This window comes from Lutjanus erythropterus, chromosome 8, assembly GCF_056507025.1.
Source record: "Lutjanus erythropterus isolate fLutEry1 chromosome 8, fLutEry1.hap2, whole genome shotgun sequence".
NCBI lineage: Eukaryota > Metazoa > Chordata > Actinopteri > Lutjaniformes > Lutjanidae > Lutjanus > Lutjanus erythropterus.
This window is the reverse complement of record NC_139324.1, coordinates 28237040-28256218: the sequence shown is the minus strand read 5'-3', so window position 1 is coordinate 28256218 and position 19179 is coordinate 28237040. Positions and strand designations below refer to the sequence as shown.

The following is a 19179-nucleotide window of genomic DNA, read 5'->3' as shown; positions in this document are numbered from 1 at the left end:
AGTCTCAGGTACTGTGCATGCTGGGCCACTGTCATGACTCACTGGGACACTTGAATAGACTGGAGCCATCTTTAATAATAACTTCTATCATGTCAAAATGTCAGGGTTGATCCAACTGTTTCTGATGCATCATCCTTTGCTATATACAGCCTAAAGTGATGAAAGGATGAGTGAGGTAAACCACCCACACCTGTCGCTGCTGTTGGTTGACGACAGGGATTTGATCTTGCATTTAAAAGTATTTTGATCGTGCTGGAGATAAACAGAGGCTGTCTGAATCCTATCCAAAAATCCCTGCCACAACAGATCCACACAGACAGTCCTCTCCTTGGATATTATACAAAAAAACTATGCAAAAGATTGACAATCAAAGGAAAGCTGTGATGCAAGGTAGCCCATTTCATGGCAGTGTGAGTTAAATTGCTTGTGTAATGACACTGATCCATCCGTCTTTTATAATCCTCTTGCCAAACACAGGAAAACAGCGTTTTTTTAAAAGCAATGGTAGTCATAGGCAGAATCTTCCTTAAAGTGACAATCTTCTAATTTTCAAGTTTTTCCATTTATTTCAAGTTTTTCATTTATCACTTTAGTCAGTGAGCTTAGCACTGACTGCTGTTGTTCAGCAAAATCGCATTTACAAGTCAAGACAGCGGTCATTTTCAGCATTTTTGTCGGATGATCAGTTTGAAATATTTCAGTGGTTAATTGAACAAGTGAGCTGTTAGATGAAGAGCTGCAAGCAACTGGCTGCACACTTCCAACTTCTCAGCGAGGTAACCAACTCCTCTCACTGTGCCCAGCCATCCGCAGAGTCGTGCACTGAGCAACAAAATATCAGATAATAGTTGCTCACACAATAATGGAAAGACCAGTTATTGCCAGACCTCTTTATTTAAATAAGAATAATTTGTTTTTGTTTTGCTGCCCCCAGTATTCTGTGACCTGTAGTATTAAACTACATTTGTTGTTACCACCAGTAACTACAGGTGTTGCAGAATCAACCAGGACTAAAATCTTTGAGATTGCCATTTTAAACTGACAAAAAGACACTTAACATGATATTTGCATAAACCTCACAGCCTCCACTCTGAATTCTGCAAATAGTTTTTTCATGTAGGGATTTAATCTTTGTCAGTTTGTCTTAAAAATCTACTTCTCGCTCTCACTAACAGGGATGACGGATGACGAGATCCTTCGGGCTGAGATGGTCTCGCAGTTGTGTATGAATGACCGTACACACAGCGCACTGTTAGACCTCGTATCCTTCAGTACTTAATAAATATGTCAACCTGTATTTAGTCATACATGACAGTCTCTTTCCTTAACAGTGTTTTCTTAGATTCCTGAGAATCCCAACCCGAAGAGTGGCATTGTACCAGGGAGTTGTAGTTTTGAGGAGATGCTCTCTGCTGTGGCTGACTTCAAAGCACCGGTGTTTGAGCCTGGAGGCGCCATGCAGCAGGGCATGTACACACCTAAAGGTAAGATGTTTGTGGTGAAGTTGAAACAAGTAACCTGGTAACCTTTTTTAAAAGTGCAGGGATTTCACATAGGTGGCTGGTGAAAACAATGTGATGGCTGTCGAGTGTTAATATTATTTATTAAGTTTTAGGGCCACAGGGCTCGGATGATACAAGATGCTGTATTTCTTCTTCTGGTTATGGCATCTGCACAGTGGGGTTTGTATCTGGGGGTTAGTGTGAACTTCCATCAAAAGGTAGATAGGCCTGTTTGCTGCCCTCCGCTGGTCAACAGTAGTGTCAACAATAACAAGGAATATACGAGCAGGGAATGTTCCAAATATGGAGAAAATGAGGGGAAAAACTGCAAATAAATGATACATTGTGCCATGTAATATTAAGCAATTCACTGTAATCTCTACTTCAATTGAAAACATAATAAAAATGTATTTTCTCAACATAAATAGCAGAGCTATTCAACTTTATTAGCAAGTTTGCCAAAGAAGAAAATCCCTGGGGGTTACTGGGCCACAGATACTTTGTCAATTAATGCCTACAATTACCTCCTCCAATATAATGTATATTACTCTGAGCCCTCAGAAAAACTGGCAGAAGTCTAGCCATGGTTTGTCTTGTAGTGCCTCTTCATGTTGTCTTCTTTAATCACAGCAATGCATTTGTTGTACAACAAACACACTGATTTAATACTTATTAGAGTTCGCAAAGTAAACGGATAATTGTCATTATATTTACTCCGGAATTGTCAATTTTCACAGTGAACTGTTAGCTTAGCTAATGTGAGTTTCTCTTTTGCCCACCAGAGCTCAACTTGAGGCTGGACTTTGTGAATGGCAGGTACAGCGCAGGTGTAATCTTGTTGCTCAGCACATAAGTGCTTTAAAAAGATGTTACCAATGCTATATTGGTTCAGATCATACAGTCTATGGCTCATATGTCTCAAAGTAGCTCAGGGGTATGTACCAGAGTTTAATTTAATTCAGTTTTATTTGTGTAGTGCAAAATCATATCAGAGTTATCTCAGAGCTCTTTACCAGTAGAGCAGGCCTAGACTGTACTCTTTATAAACCCAGTTGTTCCCACCAAGAGCAAACACTGAGGCAACTGAGGCGAGGAATAGCTTCCTTTTGACGAACAGAAACCTTGAGCGGAACCAGGCTCTTTGTTAAGGGTGGGGTTCATCTGCCGGAACCAGAAAGAGGGAGGAGGAGGGAGAGAGAAGGAGGGAATGTATTACTCATATCACACACATGCCAGCCTGAATTGCAGGTAGCCTCTTGTGGGTCATAGAAAAATTCACGTGGGTCATATCCAGTCCAGGGTCTGCTACTTGAATAGGCCTGATTCGTAGTATTTTATTTGCTATTTCATGGCCTAGAGTTCACTACAAATAATTAATGAATCCGACTTAAATTTTTATTTGTACCATGGAACAATTAAAGATGTGTCTGTACAAGAGTTTACATTGATCACCAGTAAGAAAAGTACTGTTTTTATATATACAACATTGTTCAACATTTGATACAATATGACACATAATAAAAATAAATTTATGTAATTGTTTGCTTATGTAATAAATATCTTACCCAGCCCCCAAAGAGGGACTGCATGTATTTCAGACCACATATTTTATATTTGAATTTGTGAGAAGAAATGATTAAAAATGACGACTATGAGATCTGAATAGGCTGAAAGTCTTGAGCGTTGGATCTGTGGCATCAGTCCTCGGCTGACCACTTGGGGGCAGGCTTACACCACTCACACACAAAAGGTGAAACAGTAGGGAAAGAGAATCAATGTCACTTTGTACTGGAGGTTACAAGACATGTCTCTCCTTTTTTCTCATCTAGCGGAGGTGTGGGAGAAGGAGTTTGACCCCATCATGGTTGTTCTCAGAACAGTCTATCGGCGTGACGTCCAGTCAGCAATGGACAGATACTCAGCATTGTAAGTTAACACTGTTGCCTGAATTTCCCAAAGTAAATGCTCTCTTTACACAATTTAGTTATTTGATAATAACAGTGATTTTCATTACACTATTTCTATCATTGCATATCACATATTGTCCTTGCCATTTGCTTGACAGTACTTTATTCTTTTGTTGGGCGTATTCATGAAAAACACAACCTGTATCATGCTCTGTTCAGTGTCGGCGGGTCACATCTCTCACACATGAAGGGACATGATAAGAAAGGTCAGGTCTACCAGGTGCTCGTGTTGGTTCCAATTAGATAGCTGTCGAGGAAAATCAATATAACAGTCTAAATTGTAATAGAATTGAGGAAATCTTTCTTGTTTGATTGTGGTACAGACGTCTCCCAAGACAAACGTGTCAGGTGAGGTGAAGGAGATACCCTGGGGTTAATTTTCTTGAAGGTTGCTGCAACGTGTGAAGATGCTAATTACAATGAAAGAGCCCCTCTGTGTTTGAAATAGTAGTTGGGGAAGATAACCTTTTTATAATGGGATTTTAGCCCGGCTTTTTTTGGTATAGCTGTAATTGAAAGTACGGATTGATCACTGATGTAGTTAATTGTACTTCTTTCTCACACACCACGTGCTTCCCTTGGCCAGTTTTGGCGTTAGAAACCAGATGAAACTGAGGCGCGTTTCTCCTTGAAGCATATTGAAGCTGCCATTGCCACCTTCAGCGTCTGATACAGCCTCATGTTGCTCATTCACACTGTTTGAATATGATGGATTGCCTGTCAGGCCGGCCCTGGTTTTATATAACAATGATCCCATCATCACTAATAGAGTGAGCGACTGCGCTGCCCATCGGCTGTTCTGTTGCATAGACTAAAACCTTTAGTGCAGTGAATTACTCTGAACAATGTAAAGTGTCACTTCATCAAACTGTTATTTCTCTCATCATCTTGCTTTATGTGTAAATTCAACCTTGTGCTGTATATAAGCTAGCACATGTTAGCTTATGTGCTTGTAACAATGTTCTGTGTGTTACTGATTGTTTTTCTGTCATTTTCTTTTTTTGTTTTCACCTAGTTTAAAACAGACTGGTATCCACACCGGCAACCCATGGCCACCGTACAAGGAGAGGACTCCTCTGCATCCGTGTTACAAAGGCCTAATCAAGCTGTTGCACTGCAAGACGCTGCACATTGTCATATTCACTCTCCTTTACAAGGTGAGCCTTTCATCGCCTACTCATGTGGTATAATGTAGTGCTGCCCTTGCATCTCAATTTACTCCTTGAGGTAAATTAGAAGCGCCTCTGTTTGCCAAATTTAATTGGTGCACATGTAATATGACTCAGCAATTAATTGGTGCTGACATGTTACAAGATATTGGTACAGTACAGGACTGCCGAAGTGCAGAAAGAGCAGCACAAAATGAACAGTGTGGATGAGGTTTAATGTTGAAAGAAAAAGACGTTAGCATAGACAACTGAGCAATTTTTTAAAGATGCAATGTGTAAGATGTGGCCAGAATTTTAATTCAAAGTATTAAAAAAAATGAACCAACATTGTCAATAAAACAATTATGACATTATGTCACAAACATCTATGTATTGTGTTGTAGAGATACCTACTGCAGTTAGCATGGTAGCTAGCTAGCCCCAGCCCGTCTTGTCTCATAATATCACTTTGAGCCTATGGTCTGATCCCCTCATAATTTCAGCTGGGACATGTATTGAGCAATTACTTTGACAAGCACTCTTAGCTTTTTATAGTCTGATAAATAAACAAAATAAACTCACAAAATATCAACAAAGGATATATTCTGACAGCCTGGCTCCTTTGCCTGCAATGTTAAACTCTCTCCCAGCGCTCTTGAGTTGCAGGTCTGGCCAGACTTGACTAAGTAAGGATATCATCTACACGGCTAACTGAGCTAACAGCAGCTAGTAGGCTAGCCACAGTAAAAAGTATAGTGAGCAGCAGCAGTTAGCGGTTAATTTGGTGATATGCTGCCCCATATTTGTTTCTAGTTACCTTTGGAAGGTGGCCATATTTTACCTGTTGCTCCTTTAAAATGTTACAATATTGTGAGAGAGATAATATTCATTACTTAAATGCAAAGTTGGAAGGAACAAAGCTAAAGGTTTTACTCAGTCTTCAGTGTAAACTTTATAATATGTTCTAGATATGGATGGATCATCAGAACATGTCCGAACATGTCCTGTGCATGGTGCTGTACCTGATCGAGCTGGGCTTGGACAACCAGGTTCAAGACAACAAGGAGGACGAGGTCAGATATGTGTGTTTGAGTTACAGCCACTCTCTTCATCACTGTAGATGTATAGTGTCCAGTGGGGTCTTACAGGATCTTGTGCTTCCAGGAGCCTTGCATTGAGGAGCACTGCCATGACAGTTGGTTCCCTGGCACCAACCTCCTCTCTAATCTGCACCATGTCATCAACTTTGTGAGGGTCCGGGTTCCTGAGACAGCTCCTGAAGTGAAGAGAGAGGCCCCTCCCAGCACCAGCACTGAAGCATCTTCTTATGGCCAGGTAAAAGATTACTCTGCTACAGGCAGTGTACCAGCAATAACATTTATTACAGCGTGATGTCACTAATAAAACAACTGGAAACTCCCAGTTTGTTATCGACTGTATGCTTTCTGCCAGTACAAAACAGCACTGAATTGAACCAGTGGCCAGGGAAGAAAGCTAAACATCTAAATGCGCAGATATTTTTCTCAGGAGATGCAGACTAAAAGGCCAATGATTATTGGATTTGAGTTCAGCAAGTGTCCAAAAACACACTTCAGTGCCAATGTTGCTGTGTATCTGCTGGATTGCATTAGTGGGCGATTGTCTGCTTAAAGGTTAGCCATAAACACTCGATGAGCCATAGAGCATGCTGGGTCTGTGTTGCTGTCAGTTTTGTTTTGGTGTCTCTTTGTCCTTCAGTGGTCAGTAGACCAGTACAATACTGGTCAGGCATGGTTTCCGCTCCTTCAGTCAGTTTGATGGCACATGACGCTCATGCTGACTTGAGTAGACGCCTCAGTGCAGCAAGTAAGCAAAACACCCACAGCATCGTAAACAATAAAGCTTCATAAACACATATTTCACAGGGTATTTGGTGGTTAAACAGAAAAGACACTTGAATGAAGGCAGTGAAAGGCTCCAATCAGCCCGAGTGCAGCTTTAGCTGTGAGATGCAGCTTTTTCCAGTTGTTTTCTACAGGCAGGAAGAGTTTTGCGCACCTTTAGTGTCCCTTAGACGCCTCACGTTTTGGATGCTCAGAACAGGAGCACATGAGGAGCACCCTAAACGCCTCATGTTGGGGAAAAAAAAGCAACTCAAAGCGGGAGAGTTCCCGATTTTCTCCACAATTTTTCCCATTGTTTGATCGGAGTATTAATTGAGAGACAAGCCCTCTGTGTCTGGTGAAGACAAAATTTACAGACACTTTGAAATCACATTCATGGAGGACAAATTAGTGTTGGCTGTTGCTGGATACCTGGTGCTATATGGTTTTACAAACTGTAATGTCTAGGATTTGAAGAGAAAACAGCGGCCTGAGGGCAGGTACCTGAGATTTTGGGTAAATTGTTTTCATTCACATCTGTAAGGAAACCTAATTTGGTGGATGCCTAGCAACATGAGAAAAAAATAAAATGCACAGCACTGCTTTTTTAAAAATAAGAAACAACAGCTTCAATAAATCACATTGTGGAACGTGTCACTTGTTCTCAGTGTGATCAGGGCTGAAAGCTGCTGCTACTTGATTATCAGTTGACAGGGACTTAATGTCATACCCAGCTGTTGCCACTCCATCCAAGTTTCCCTGCCCTTACCACTGTGTAACAAGTAACACACTGGCACAGCCAAATGGCGCATAGCCAGTCTTGTCATCAGAGGTTGAGGTAAGGTTGCCAGGCAACCAGTAGAAACTACAGAAAATCAATGCTCTTGGCCAAGAAATGATCCACAATTTATTATTGAAAACATGTTTTTTCACCTCAATTTTTGTACATTTTACACAAATGAGATGTACTATGTTAGTTAGTGAGCTTTAGAGGTGCTGAAAGGTAGATTTTTTTTTTTTTTTTAGCTTTGGACACAGCCAGGTCACCCGTTTTCACCTATTTCCAGTCTTTGCGCTAAACTAGCTGGGTACTGGCTGAAGCTTCATATTTATTGTGCAGACCTAAGGTTGGTATCAGTGTTCTCATCCCACTTACATATCAAGACATTCACTTAAATGTGTTACTGACACATTTCTGGTCCAACATCTGTATTTCAACAACTACTGGATGAATTACCGTGACATTTGGTACGGATGTTCATGGTCCCCAGACAATAAATCCTAGTGACTTTGGTGCTCCACTGACTTTTCCATGTTAAATGCAACACTTAAAATGCTAGTAGAGCTGCACACATACTCCAGATATTATCAGCATCACAACATGGCCAAGGGCAATATCCAAAAGCTGCAATTTTTGATAAAGTAAAAAAAAAAACAGCATTATAATGAAGTACTGTAGTGCTGCAGAGATGCCATAGCCTACACACCTGATCATTCACACTAATTGTAAGTCATGTCTCAATCACAATATCTGTCAAAATAATTGCAGTATGTTTTATTATTAGTATAATTTCAGACACATTACAGCTACAAAAACCGCTGCTGTTTTCTTCGTTTTATATGTCACCTTTCACATCATCATTGCTTTTGTTCATTTTGCTGTACCTGCTCCACAGAACTCCAGGCGTCTTTCAGGGAATTGGAGAGAGGTAGCTATCTGCATCCATTTCTATAAAAAGGCTGATGGCTTTGATGCCACCAGCAGCTGCGTTTGTCTACTTTTTATCTTTACTATGGAAGAATTTCTTCGCACATGTTTGTTTTTGTGCTTTTCAAAGGACATCTGCCTTTGTGTGTTAAGGCGTGTGTATAATGCTGCGCTTCAGCAGTTTCCCCTCCCTCCTGACTGCTGAAACTAATTACATGTGTAATGCAGGTTTGGGTAAATGCTTTTTAACCGCATGTCAGGATGATTGATGTTACCTTGACTGAGCTATATGATGTATGTTTATTTAACTGTGCAGCTCAGGTCTTTTTTGTCAGGTCAGGTCATGGCAATTCTTCAGACGGCTTGTGTGCTTTAACATCAGGATGATTTGAACGTTCTCAGGAAAATGGTTGTTTTGAGTACTATCAGGTATTCATGAAACGTCAGCTGAAATTTTATAATGGACATTTAATTAGACTTTTATGTGTATTGTGCCTGTCTGACTATGGTAATGAAGCCCCCTGCCAATTCATCAAAGTCCATCAGACTATTGGTGATGCAATTTTAGGAGACGGTGTTTGTGCTGAAAGACAAAACTGCCAAAGCACCCAGATACAGATGGAATTTGAAGGGTTTTTATCTTTTCTATCTGTTTGCTGATATGGTGTGTGGACTTGATACTTGAAATATTCTGTGCTGTGAAACATCCTGCGTGCGTGACATTAATTATTTATCTACTGTGCATTTACAGTGTGTTCATACAGCTTTAATCATAGGGCATGGCATTAACACTGTCAGACTAGGGGGTTGGATCATCGATACAAAAACACACATAAAAACATACACCTAACATGCGCTTTCATGTATAGAAATATATTGTTAAAGTGTGCCTTGGTTCTTTTTTCTTTATTAGAACCTGCGTGAAGCTCAGGTGTTCAGCCTCGTAGCAGAGCGCAGGAGGAAGTTCCAGGAGATAATCAACCGCAGCAACACTGAAGCTGCCCAGGTCGTCAGGCCCAAGAGCTCCTCAACACGCTGGGTCCCGCCAGGCACACCCCCTCAACTGGTGACAGAGATCCTGGAGATCCGGGAGAGCATGCTGTCCCTCCTCATCAAGCTCCACCAGAAGCTGTCGTCCAAGCAGAACTCTCTGTCGGCATCCTGGCTCGAGGATATGGACACGAGCCGTCACGCTCATGGAGATGGCATTACGGCCATTGAGCGTATCCTTACCAAGGCGGCCACACGCAGCTGCCAAATCAAGCGTAGCATCCAGGACATTTGCGGGAAAGTGTGTCCTCCTGTTCCACCAAAGAAGAACAGTCCCACTGACAAGAAAACCATGGATAAAGAAGAGAGGTAACATCAAATTATGCATTTATCACTATGGACCACATAGATTTGTTCTGCACACTAATAAGCTTGTTAACTCTTTGCAGTGGTTGCACATTGATATTGTGTCCATGCAGCTATTGCAATAGGGAATCGTATCATAACCAGAGCTGCAACGATGAGTTGATTAATCAAACAACTATCCAAATAGTCTGCAATTTATTTTTTTTCTATTGACTGAGAGTTGGCACTTACTGACTTATTTCAGCCATTTTTCAAGCAAAAATATCAAATGAATCAGTCAATCAATCAAATCAAAAATATCCAGCTTCCTGAATGTAAAATTGAATTTGAAGACGTTACTTTGGGCTATGGGAAATTGTGATGAGAGTTTTCTCACAATTTTGAAATTTTATGGCTCATGCAATTCATCTATTAATTCTGAAAATGATTAATTGACAATGAAATTAATTGTTAGTTGCAGCCCTAATCATAATTTGTATTATTATCATCTATAATCAATTCATAATCCATAACTTTGTTCATGACACTACAAGAAATTACAGCACATTTGCAACAACCACTCAATGCACTTGGTCATATGTGCAAGGACACTGCAGAAGGTTTAAGTCAGGCAGCTTAAAGAAAAGGCTTAGGTTTGCTTCTCTGATTAAGAAAGTTCAGAAATGTTGTCTGGAAAGTGCAGAGAAGCAAATGAAAGTTTGATTTACAAAAACAGATATCTCAGTTTTGATTTATTTCCCTAAGTGGTGGATTTTATGCACTCCAGGGAATATCAGTCAAACTGCTGTTTCGTTGATGAGATATGGATATCTTTTTTCATTTTCCAAAATCATGAATTGTTTATTGTGCCGTTAAGGGAATTTCATATCATATGGTCCATCATGTTAGTTTAGTCCTTTTTAAAGGTCCATATTTTATTGGCAGAATATGGCAGAAATGGAATATAATATAATATTCTTATGTATGTTATCATCAGCGTCTGATCACCTGCAAATAAGAATCATTGAGTTTTTCTTACATTGCAATGAGCCCTTTATATCTACAGAGTGGGTCGTCTTCCATGGAGGCCGCCATGTTGAAATGCCATGTACAGCCCTGCGTGAGACTGTTTTCTTTGTCTTGCTCCCACCCGTTCCCGATGGATTTTTGACCATTCACTCCCACGCAGTAATAGAGTTCTATTGATTTTGTGTTTTCTCCAGTCCCGCAGGGAAAACATGTTATTTTTCTGTTTTTCTATAAGTAAAGCAATACATACCTGTTGATAATAATGTGGAGAAATTAAGTTCTAGTGCATAATTGCACTGACAGTAATTAGTTATTCAATTATGGACAATTAAACAGATGTGTTCATGTCCTCTCACTACAGGGACATCATATATTTGAAGTAAGTAACTTTTAAAAAAGATAAACGGGAAGGAGACACGCAAACAAGTTGACAAGTTATAGGAACATCTGATCCAGAGAGAGGGAGATGCTGCTCCCTGCACCCCATCATACACTGACTGCTTGCACCACAGCAGGTCAGGAGGGGGAGGGATGGTGGAAGTTCACCTTCACCCTTGCTGTTGGCAAAATATCCATGTCCTAATTAATCTGAAGAGGGTCTGTAAAGTCACTAAAACTGGCAAAAAAGTCGTTGGAGCACTTTGCTTTTTGACCACCCGCTTTCGCGAGAATTGCGTTGATTAAAGTTTTTGTGAATTTCATCTCCACCATAGTTTCATATATACACTTGTAAGGGGAAGGTGAGGCGAGTGGTATTCAATTAGATGCCACTAAATCCTACATGCTGGGAAATTTAAGAACGGCTCTTTTCTGCTTTTGCCAATGAAACCTTAAAATATGCTGTGTGTCATCATTAATATGTAGCCAAAGCCGCAGCAGCCGCAGATAATGTTACTTTCCTTGCTAAATTTACAGAATTTTAATTTACTTGTGAAAACATTGAAAGCACTTTTACCAGCATTTTTAATTTTTATAGAAAAATAATACCCACAGTTATCATATGTGTTATCATTGACACTGTAGTACATCTTGGCACCACCATGAATATGGGGTCCATTGCCCGAACAAATCAAGTCAAACTCAGTGGGTTTTGGCTTCTCACCTCACACCCACCCACTAGTCCATTTCTCCCATTTCTCTCTTCTAATGATGATGGAATGGGCTATAACCATTTAATAATTGCCTTCTTTCGGGGTTGGCTTCACCCCACAGACAAAGGTAAAGGTAGAGTCTCTCCCGTTCACACGAACTAGTGGTGTTTCCAAGGCAACCGTCAGGCAGCAGCGCGGTCAGTGGCGGTGAGAAGCGAGGAACTGCGGCCCATTCCTCATGCTGGTTGTCGGTAACCCTGAAGCCATCAGTGAAAATTATTGAGCTGTGACGCTCCTGTCAGCATTTGTTTATGTCCTCTTATTAGGGACTTAATTTACAGTCAGCTCTCACCCCGTAAGTCTGCAGAGTGGGGCTCAGCCCACCATATTAGTTTAATAATCAGCCTTTGCAACTTTCACAACGCAGCCTTGATGGAATCAGACACCTGCTGCGTAAATATCAGTATCCCCTGCTACATGAAAGAGTCTGTTGCACATGCTGTGGATGATCAGGGGAAACAAGCTCTTAGCAGTCATGCTTATTCCCAGGAAACTTTAAGTGTGCAATGGTTAATGTTCTTAAATGGAGACAGTGGCCAGGAACTTATCAAGAGCAGTGCTTATTGTCATTGTATGAAATTTTTGTACTTTCTTATCTCATAGAAATTATTCCTTCTACTGAGGTTATCAGAAGTATTGAAACTTAAATACCTTTCTTGATTGTCCCACCTGAAATTATATGTATGTCACAAGATATATGTGATAAAACACTTAAACATTGATTTTTATTTCATGAGAAAATTTTTAAAAAATCCCATTTTGCATGCCTTTCTTGTCATGGTGTTGAATGAGGTATTGGGAATCTTTATACTAGTGTTTTATCGAAGTTTAACATTGTGATATCAATACAACCAACACAATCTCACTGGTAGAAGTAAAATGAATAAAAAGTCACATTTCTGTAGTTGAATATATTATAATTGGTAAGTACATAAACACATTTACATTAGTATTAATTTAGTTTTGAACTCAAGGTAAATTCTTGGTTGTTGTGCATATGGCTGCATTTTCACCAAAGAGTATTTCACTTGTTCTTTCTTTCTGTCTTTCAGACGTCAGAGGGCGAGAGAGAGACAGCAGAAGCTGCTCGCTGAATTTGCCTCCAGGCAGAAGAGTTTCATGGAAACAGCCATGGATGTTGGTAAGCAAGGTCTTACAACTTTAAATTACTAGCTCATCATTCACAACAGCTGCTGCCCAAATTCTGTTTGCAAAGAGGTTTACCTCTTATCTTGACAAGATGGTTTTCTGCAAAAACAGAAAGGCAGCAGCAGCCAGGCTCATATGCAAACACAATCTTTACTTGACATACTTACTGTAACATAGTGATAAATCAAAGTGCAATATTCAATCTACTGTTACCTTAGTGCTGCAAAGCTAGGTGACGGGTGAGCCAGCAAGGGTTTCAACAACTCTTGAAGAACTCTTTCTTCTAAAAAGGGTTCTGTGGTTGAAAATGGCAGTTTTTCAAAGGCAGATTGTTCTGGGTAGAACTTCGAAGAGTATACATGCTGTCACGGCATTTTGCATTCAATTTAACTGAAGATTTTATTGAATAATTTTCTTATTGATATATATGAAGTGTGTATGACAGCCACAAATTTAGAGGCAGAGTGCTCATTTTTCAAATCTGAAGTTTTAGTTTAAAAAGTTTGTTTATTTCACAAAAATGAAACTGATAACAAAGTTCTCTATAAGTCTTTTATTTACTCTTGGCTTCTTCTGTTGTATAATCGAGCAACGCTGACTTAAAATGTAGGTATAAAATTGCAATTTGCACTGAGTACTGCTCTGGATATTTATGCCTGCAGCAAGGACTGAGTATACACTGCTGCACTGTGTGCAGCTGCAACAACCATTCTGATACAGTGTGTGTACCTAACTGCGTCTGTTCTGACATAGGTGGACAAGACCTTATAAAAGGACAAAACACACATTATTACTTGTTTGAAGGACATCTTGCTACTGTACAGCCCTTGAAGAAAAGCGCTGTGTGTTGGAATAAAACTGTCATTGGTGTGCTTTTCATCGGGGCAAGGTGACAGTGGGCAGTCCCTGTTTGTGGTCTCTGCAGGCCTGTTAGGAGAAATTGAGAGGAGAGTGCTCCTATGGGAGTGTGGGTGACTGCTGGCTGAGGGCATATAGGATCAAAGCACTAATAGTGGGCCGGACTCCCAGGGCCCACCCTGACACAGCATGGTTAGTGAATGAATAATGGCCGCTGTGATCAGACAGACCATTCTCTGGCAGGACTGTATTCTGACCTCTTTCTGCACGTTTCCTGCTGAGCTCTAACTTTAGTTGCTTTGCTTCAAGCTCACTGCTGCCTTTGCATCACCTGGACCGAAGAATGATTTAAATGAGACGACATGGCATTCTCTAGAAATGTAACATAATTAATAATAAAGGTCTTTCTCCTGAAGTCTATATCATTGGCTCATGGCTGACAGTGAAATGTTACAGTAATCTTCGCCATAGGATTTCAAGAAGTATTACGTCTGAGGCAGCTAAACTCACTGATTGGTCTTGAAGTCAGCTCTGAAACCCAATTTGTCACGTAATAAACCACAGATCGCTAAAAAAAACATGAATGATATTTAGGACAGTAGTAACGTGTTGTTATGATACTCTTTGCATACCTTTTGTCTTACCTGGACACTCTGCCTGTGGTTGTGTGACCCACAGAGATAAATACCTGGAACTCCTCACTAGTCCGTTAGAACTGAAGAAGACTCTCGGATGAGAGGTGAAGCGAATTCAAGAACCAAAGCAAATCCAGTTGCCTATGATAACCCCTTAACAAATATTGTGTTCACACAATACTTGCGAGGACTCATGAATTTGTGCTGTAGAAAGGAAACATAAAACAGCAGCGCACCAGCAGCTTATGTGTCCTTGTCATCTTTCACGTATGTGTGTGTGTGTTTGATTCCGCACATGCGCACACATGCGTTGCTCCGTGTACTGGGATGGCCCGGAGCTAAAAAGCTGCGGTGTTGACATCTAATGCATCCTTCATTTCCTCAGGAACACAGTGACCTCTCTCCAGAACATGTTTTCCCAAAACGCAATAAATCAATTTCCGCCACAGCTTGACATTTCTCCACAATATTTACTGCTCAAATTGAACACAGTTCTTAACATTTAAAACTAATTTCACATCAGTAATTAATTTCTAGTGTTGTGCCAGTCATGCAGATGGGGTGGCAGAGAGTGAAGTTACACAGGTTCACAGTATTTTAGCAGTTTATCCCCATTCATAACTGTACTGTTATGGGAGGAAGAAGGACCTATACTAGATTTTTGGGGTCTGGTATTAGGGAGTGAAAAAATTATTCCAGTATTGATATATATTGGTTGATGATCTTGAATTTATTTTAACAGCATTTTAGTATTTAATAGTTATCAGTCAGCCAGTGTGTGTATTAATCAATGCATAGGAATTAATACACCAGTAGATTAAAGTTCTAGAGTTGGTTATTTTCAGTGTAAATTACAAGATGTAGTGTTGTGTCACTGAGTGTAGGCCACACTCTGACTCAGGCAGCAGTGCCAGTCAGTGATCCCCTCATCATGGATCATTACCTCAGTTTCTGATCTACCTAAAGGAAGGCCTTTCAGAGCACATTACCTCTAAGTGTTGTTGTTTCTCACACAGCTGGATGCTTTTCATCTACACAGAGGTGAACTTGATGCTTACAAACCACTGAATATGAATAATAAGTTCTCAAACTGTAGTAATTATTGGCTTCAGCTGTTGCAGTGTATTTCATGGTTATGATTATACAGTTATGGTACACGTTTGAAAGTTTTTATAGGGACGCTTTTGTTAACTTAAATTAACATTTTTACTTTGTTTCTTGCTAGAATCCCCTGACACTGAGGCAGCCATGGACCTGGGAGCATCTGAAGTGATGGAGTCTGAGGTTCTCTACGACTGCGTCATCTGCGGCCAGAGCGGACCCTCCACTGAGGACAGACCCACTGGACTAGTAGTTCTCCTGCAAGCATCTTCAGGTACTTCGTATCCCAGCATCCTCCCATTCTCAGATACTGAAGTTTGTCTACACAGGATTGCATTTGTGTAAACAGTGTCTTGGTTTAAACAGCTCGACATAACAATTCTGTCTCTCTGTTGACACCCTCGGTCCTCCATTTTGTAGGTCCGAGTTTTAATTGTTGGGTTAACCGTTGTTTTAATCGACTCATTTATCATTTGTGTTGATCCCTTTTCACTTGTTAATGGGGCCTATCATTGTCAGAGGTCATTTCTTGTCAGTGTTTGTGGACAGAGGAGGATCACTCACTGTCATCCAAATAAATGACATGTTTTATTAGTAATTAGTCACCCTGTGATACGCTTCAGAAGGCTCTGACCTCAGTGCCAAAACACCTCTGATAAAAACCTGCCACAATCACATCATCCTGTTTGGTGACCAGGAACCATGAATTAAAACCATGTTTTTCCGTTTTGATTTCATTGTTGTTAATTGCTGGATTGTGTTTCTCATGAAGAGGATAAAAAATTGACTCTGGCCACTGAAAGGTACCAGTAGAGCATAATCTATTGGACTGAGCAGGGCTCAAGGGCTCAACAATAAGGAGCCATGTCATCTCACCAGGTTAAAAAAAGTGATTAAAAATATAAACAATAAAAAATGTTTAGATAATTGATTAATTGTTGTAGTAATATTTCATTCAGAAATGGCAGAAAATGCTGTTCTCAGCCTCTCAAATGTGGAGATTTTCTGCTTATCTCTGTTTATTATCATACTAAACTGAATCTTTTTTTATTTGGGGGGTTTTGCACAGTCAAAACAAGACATTTAAAGACATCAACTTGAACTTTGAAAAACTAAGATGGGCATTTTTTTACTGTCTGACATCTTATAGACATAATAGCCCTAGATTAAAACAAAAAATTACTTGTCTATGTTGTTATTTGATAGCCACTAAAAAGAATACTAAACTAAAATAAAATTTCAGTAGAATTCCATAAAATTTCCATTTTTCACTTCCCTGGTCCAGCAAGTGGTCCAGAATTCTACTTGCCCAAAGGCAGTTTTACTTGCCATTGTACAAATAATTATATTAGTTAATTATATTAAATAAAAAACAAAGACTTAAGACAATTGTGATGCTTAATCTACAGCCGCAATGTCTGTGAAATGTCAGAAAGTACTGAAAAATGTCCTTCCCAGTTTTTCAAAGTCACAGGTGTTGTCTTTAAATGTCTTGTTTTGTCCATCTAAAATCCAAAGATATTTAGATTAATATGATGATAAACAAAGAAAAGCAGGAAATCTCTATCACATTTTGTTCTACAACACAGAATAGATCAAAATACAGTCAGCTTTTACGGGTCTTAAAAAAGGCATTTGCTTACAAGTGCTTAGATGACACGGGGGGGACATTAAATAGAGACATTTAAACATCATCACGTTGAGTCACTTAGAGGTGGTGATGATGAGTCACATGACCATGGTGTAGTTTGTTCATAGCCTAACATAAGCTTTTTACTTCTGGTGATTGCATTTATACTTATACAAAAACCATAGAAGTTATGCTCATTTGTGAAGATTATCTTGCTGAACAAAAAGTTTAAATATCACAAACTTTTGTTTTTGCCACAGAGTTTATTTTCTGCAGTAATCTAAAATCCAATGGAAAAATTGTCTTTTTGGTTAGAGACCCAGAGCGCTGTTAACTTCTGGGCTGGCAAACATCATACTTCTTGAATTTTTTTTTTGTGTAAGTACAGAGTAAGGTATACAGACTCATCATCATTCATTGACTTCTGTGATTGGTCTTCAGTGCTCGGACACCGCTGCAAAAGCAAAGAAGCAAAGAATCTACCGACTAGTGATGAAGAGCACATCTACGCCGCAGACACGTGTGGAGTGGCCCATGATGTCAGGCTCACGCTCATGCAGCGGTTCTTCAAAGATGTAGGTGTCTCTGAAAATAATGCCGGCTTTACACAGGAGAGAAAAAAGGCTGACAGCACTTAGAGCACTATCAGGGAGATGGATTTTTGTGTGTTAAATAACAGCTCTGGGAGCTCTAATAACAGGCTTTCATCCTATCTGTTTGAATTTCTTGACATTTAGTGTATATGCATGTCAGCAGTGTGAGCGTCTGCAGCTGCTGAAGTCCCTGTGAGATTGCATGATGTTGGATGGTCCTTGTTAAAGAATATATTTCTTAAATTCTTGTGTTAGTCACATAATAGGGCAGCTAATGGCTGTCATGTAACATTGCTGTGAAGACACAACATTGTGTGACAAACGGGGGAATAAAAATGCATATGCCAGAAAAAAAAAAAATCAGTCATCAGTCAAAACTAAAAAGCTTCACTGAAAATTGCTTTGACCTAAATGCTTTCATTTGCTTCTCATGCCAGCGTTGTGTATTGACTAGCTTCCAACACAACTTCAAAACACCCGAAGTGATTACACAGGTTGAATTGGATATAATTAAATAAAAAGCTGGCGATTTACTCATGCAGCCTAGTTATCCATTAAAAGACGCTGGCCTTAAAATACCTCATCAATATGATGTTTATTGCAGTTCAAGCTTTAAAAAATCTATTTGTTTTTCAGCACCACAAACAAACTGAGTGCTCGAAGACGTATTTGCACACTCTAATTGATGTGATTTTTCTCTTGTGAATTCTGCAGAGCTCTTGTCTGCAGTCTGTGTCAATAGGTTGGGATGGAGGCGTCTACGTCCAGACCTGTGGACACACTTTGCATATAGATTGCCACAAGTCATACATGGAGTCTCTGAGGGTAAGAGAAAGCTTGACCTTATGAAATGATTAGTTAACTACTGTAGTTATTTGACAGAAAATTAATCAGTGGTAATTCTTACAATTGATTATTGAATTATTTAAGTAATTAGTCAAATGAACATTTTTGTAGTGTTGGAATAATTACAGCTACTTAAAGGGACAGCTCACCACAAAATCTAAAATACGTTTTTTATGTCCTACCTGTATCATTGTTTATCCTTCAGGACTGTTTTGCTGTGAGTTTTTTAGTTTTGGAGATATTGGCCATAGAAATGTCTGGCCTTTCTGAAATATAGTGGGACTAAATGGCACTAGGCCTGTGGTGCTCAACATGCCAAAAAAAAAATACTTTTGAAAAATTCAACACCATTGCCTCTTTCCAGAAATCACGACCTGATTACCTCTGGCAAGTTTTGACTTTAGATTGTATCAGTCAAATTTCACTGTCATTTGTCTGTTTTTTTTTTTTCCAGAATGACCAGGTCCTCCAGGGTTTCTCTGTTGACAAGGGTGAATTTACATGCCCGCTGTGTCGACAGTTTGCCAATAGTGTCCTTCCCTGTCGCCCCGGGCGGGGCACAGAGGCCGGTGCCTGGCACATACCCACAAACAAGAAGACGTGTGTGCTTGTAAAGGAGGTGGAAGATCTTCAGGAGAGACTTGCCCTTTTCGCAGTAAGCTTTA

At 39.8% G+C, this 19179-nt stretch overlaps 1 protein-coding gene across 2 annotated transcripts in view; it reads left to right on the top strand.

Moving 5' to 3' along the window:
• Positions 1–19179, top strand: part of ubr3 (ubiquitin protein ligase E3 component n-recognin 3) — a 59521-nt gene that overhangs the window by 14766 nt on the left and 25576 nt on the right. Inside the window, exons 17-29 of one of the 2 annotated variants that reach the window (XM_084725170.1) lie at positions 1176–1261; positions 1343–1484; positions 3332–3428; positions 4485–4626; positions 5586–5690; positions 5782–5952; positions 8156–8188; positions 9101–9546; positions 12755–12843; positions 15570–15719; positions 17517–17650; positions 18383–18493; positions 18969–19169. In XM_084725170.1, the coding sequence (XP_084581296.1) occupies positions 1176–1261; positions 1343–1484; positions 3332–3428; positions 4485–4626; positions 5586–5690; positions 5782–5952; positions 8156–8188; positions 9101–9546; positions 12755–12843; positions 15570–15719; positions 17517–17650; positions 18383–18493; positions 18969–19169 (1907 nt within the window). The remainder of the gene's footprint in view (positions 1–1175; positions 1262–1342; positions 1485–3331; positions 3429–4484; positions 4627–5585; positions 5691–5781; positions 5953–8155; positions 8189–9100; positions 9547–12754; positions 12844–15569; positions 15720–17516; positions 17651–18382; positions 18494–18968; positions 19170–19179) is intronic. The other variant, XM_084725171.1, reaches the window with a different exon arrangement.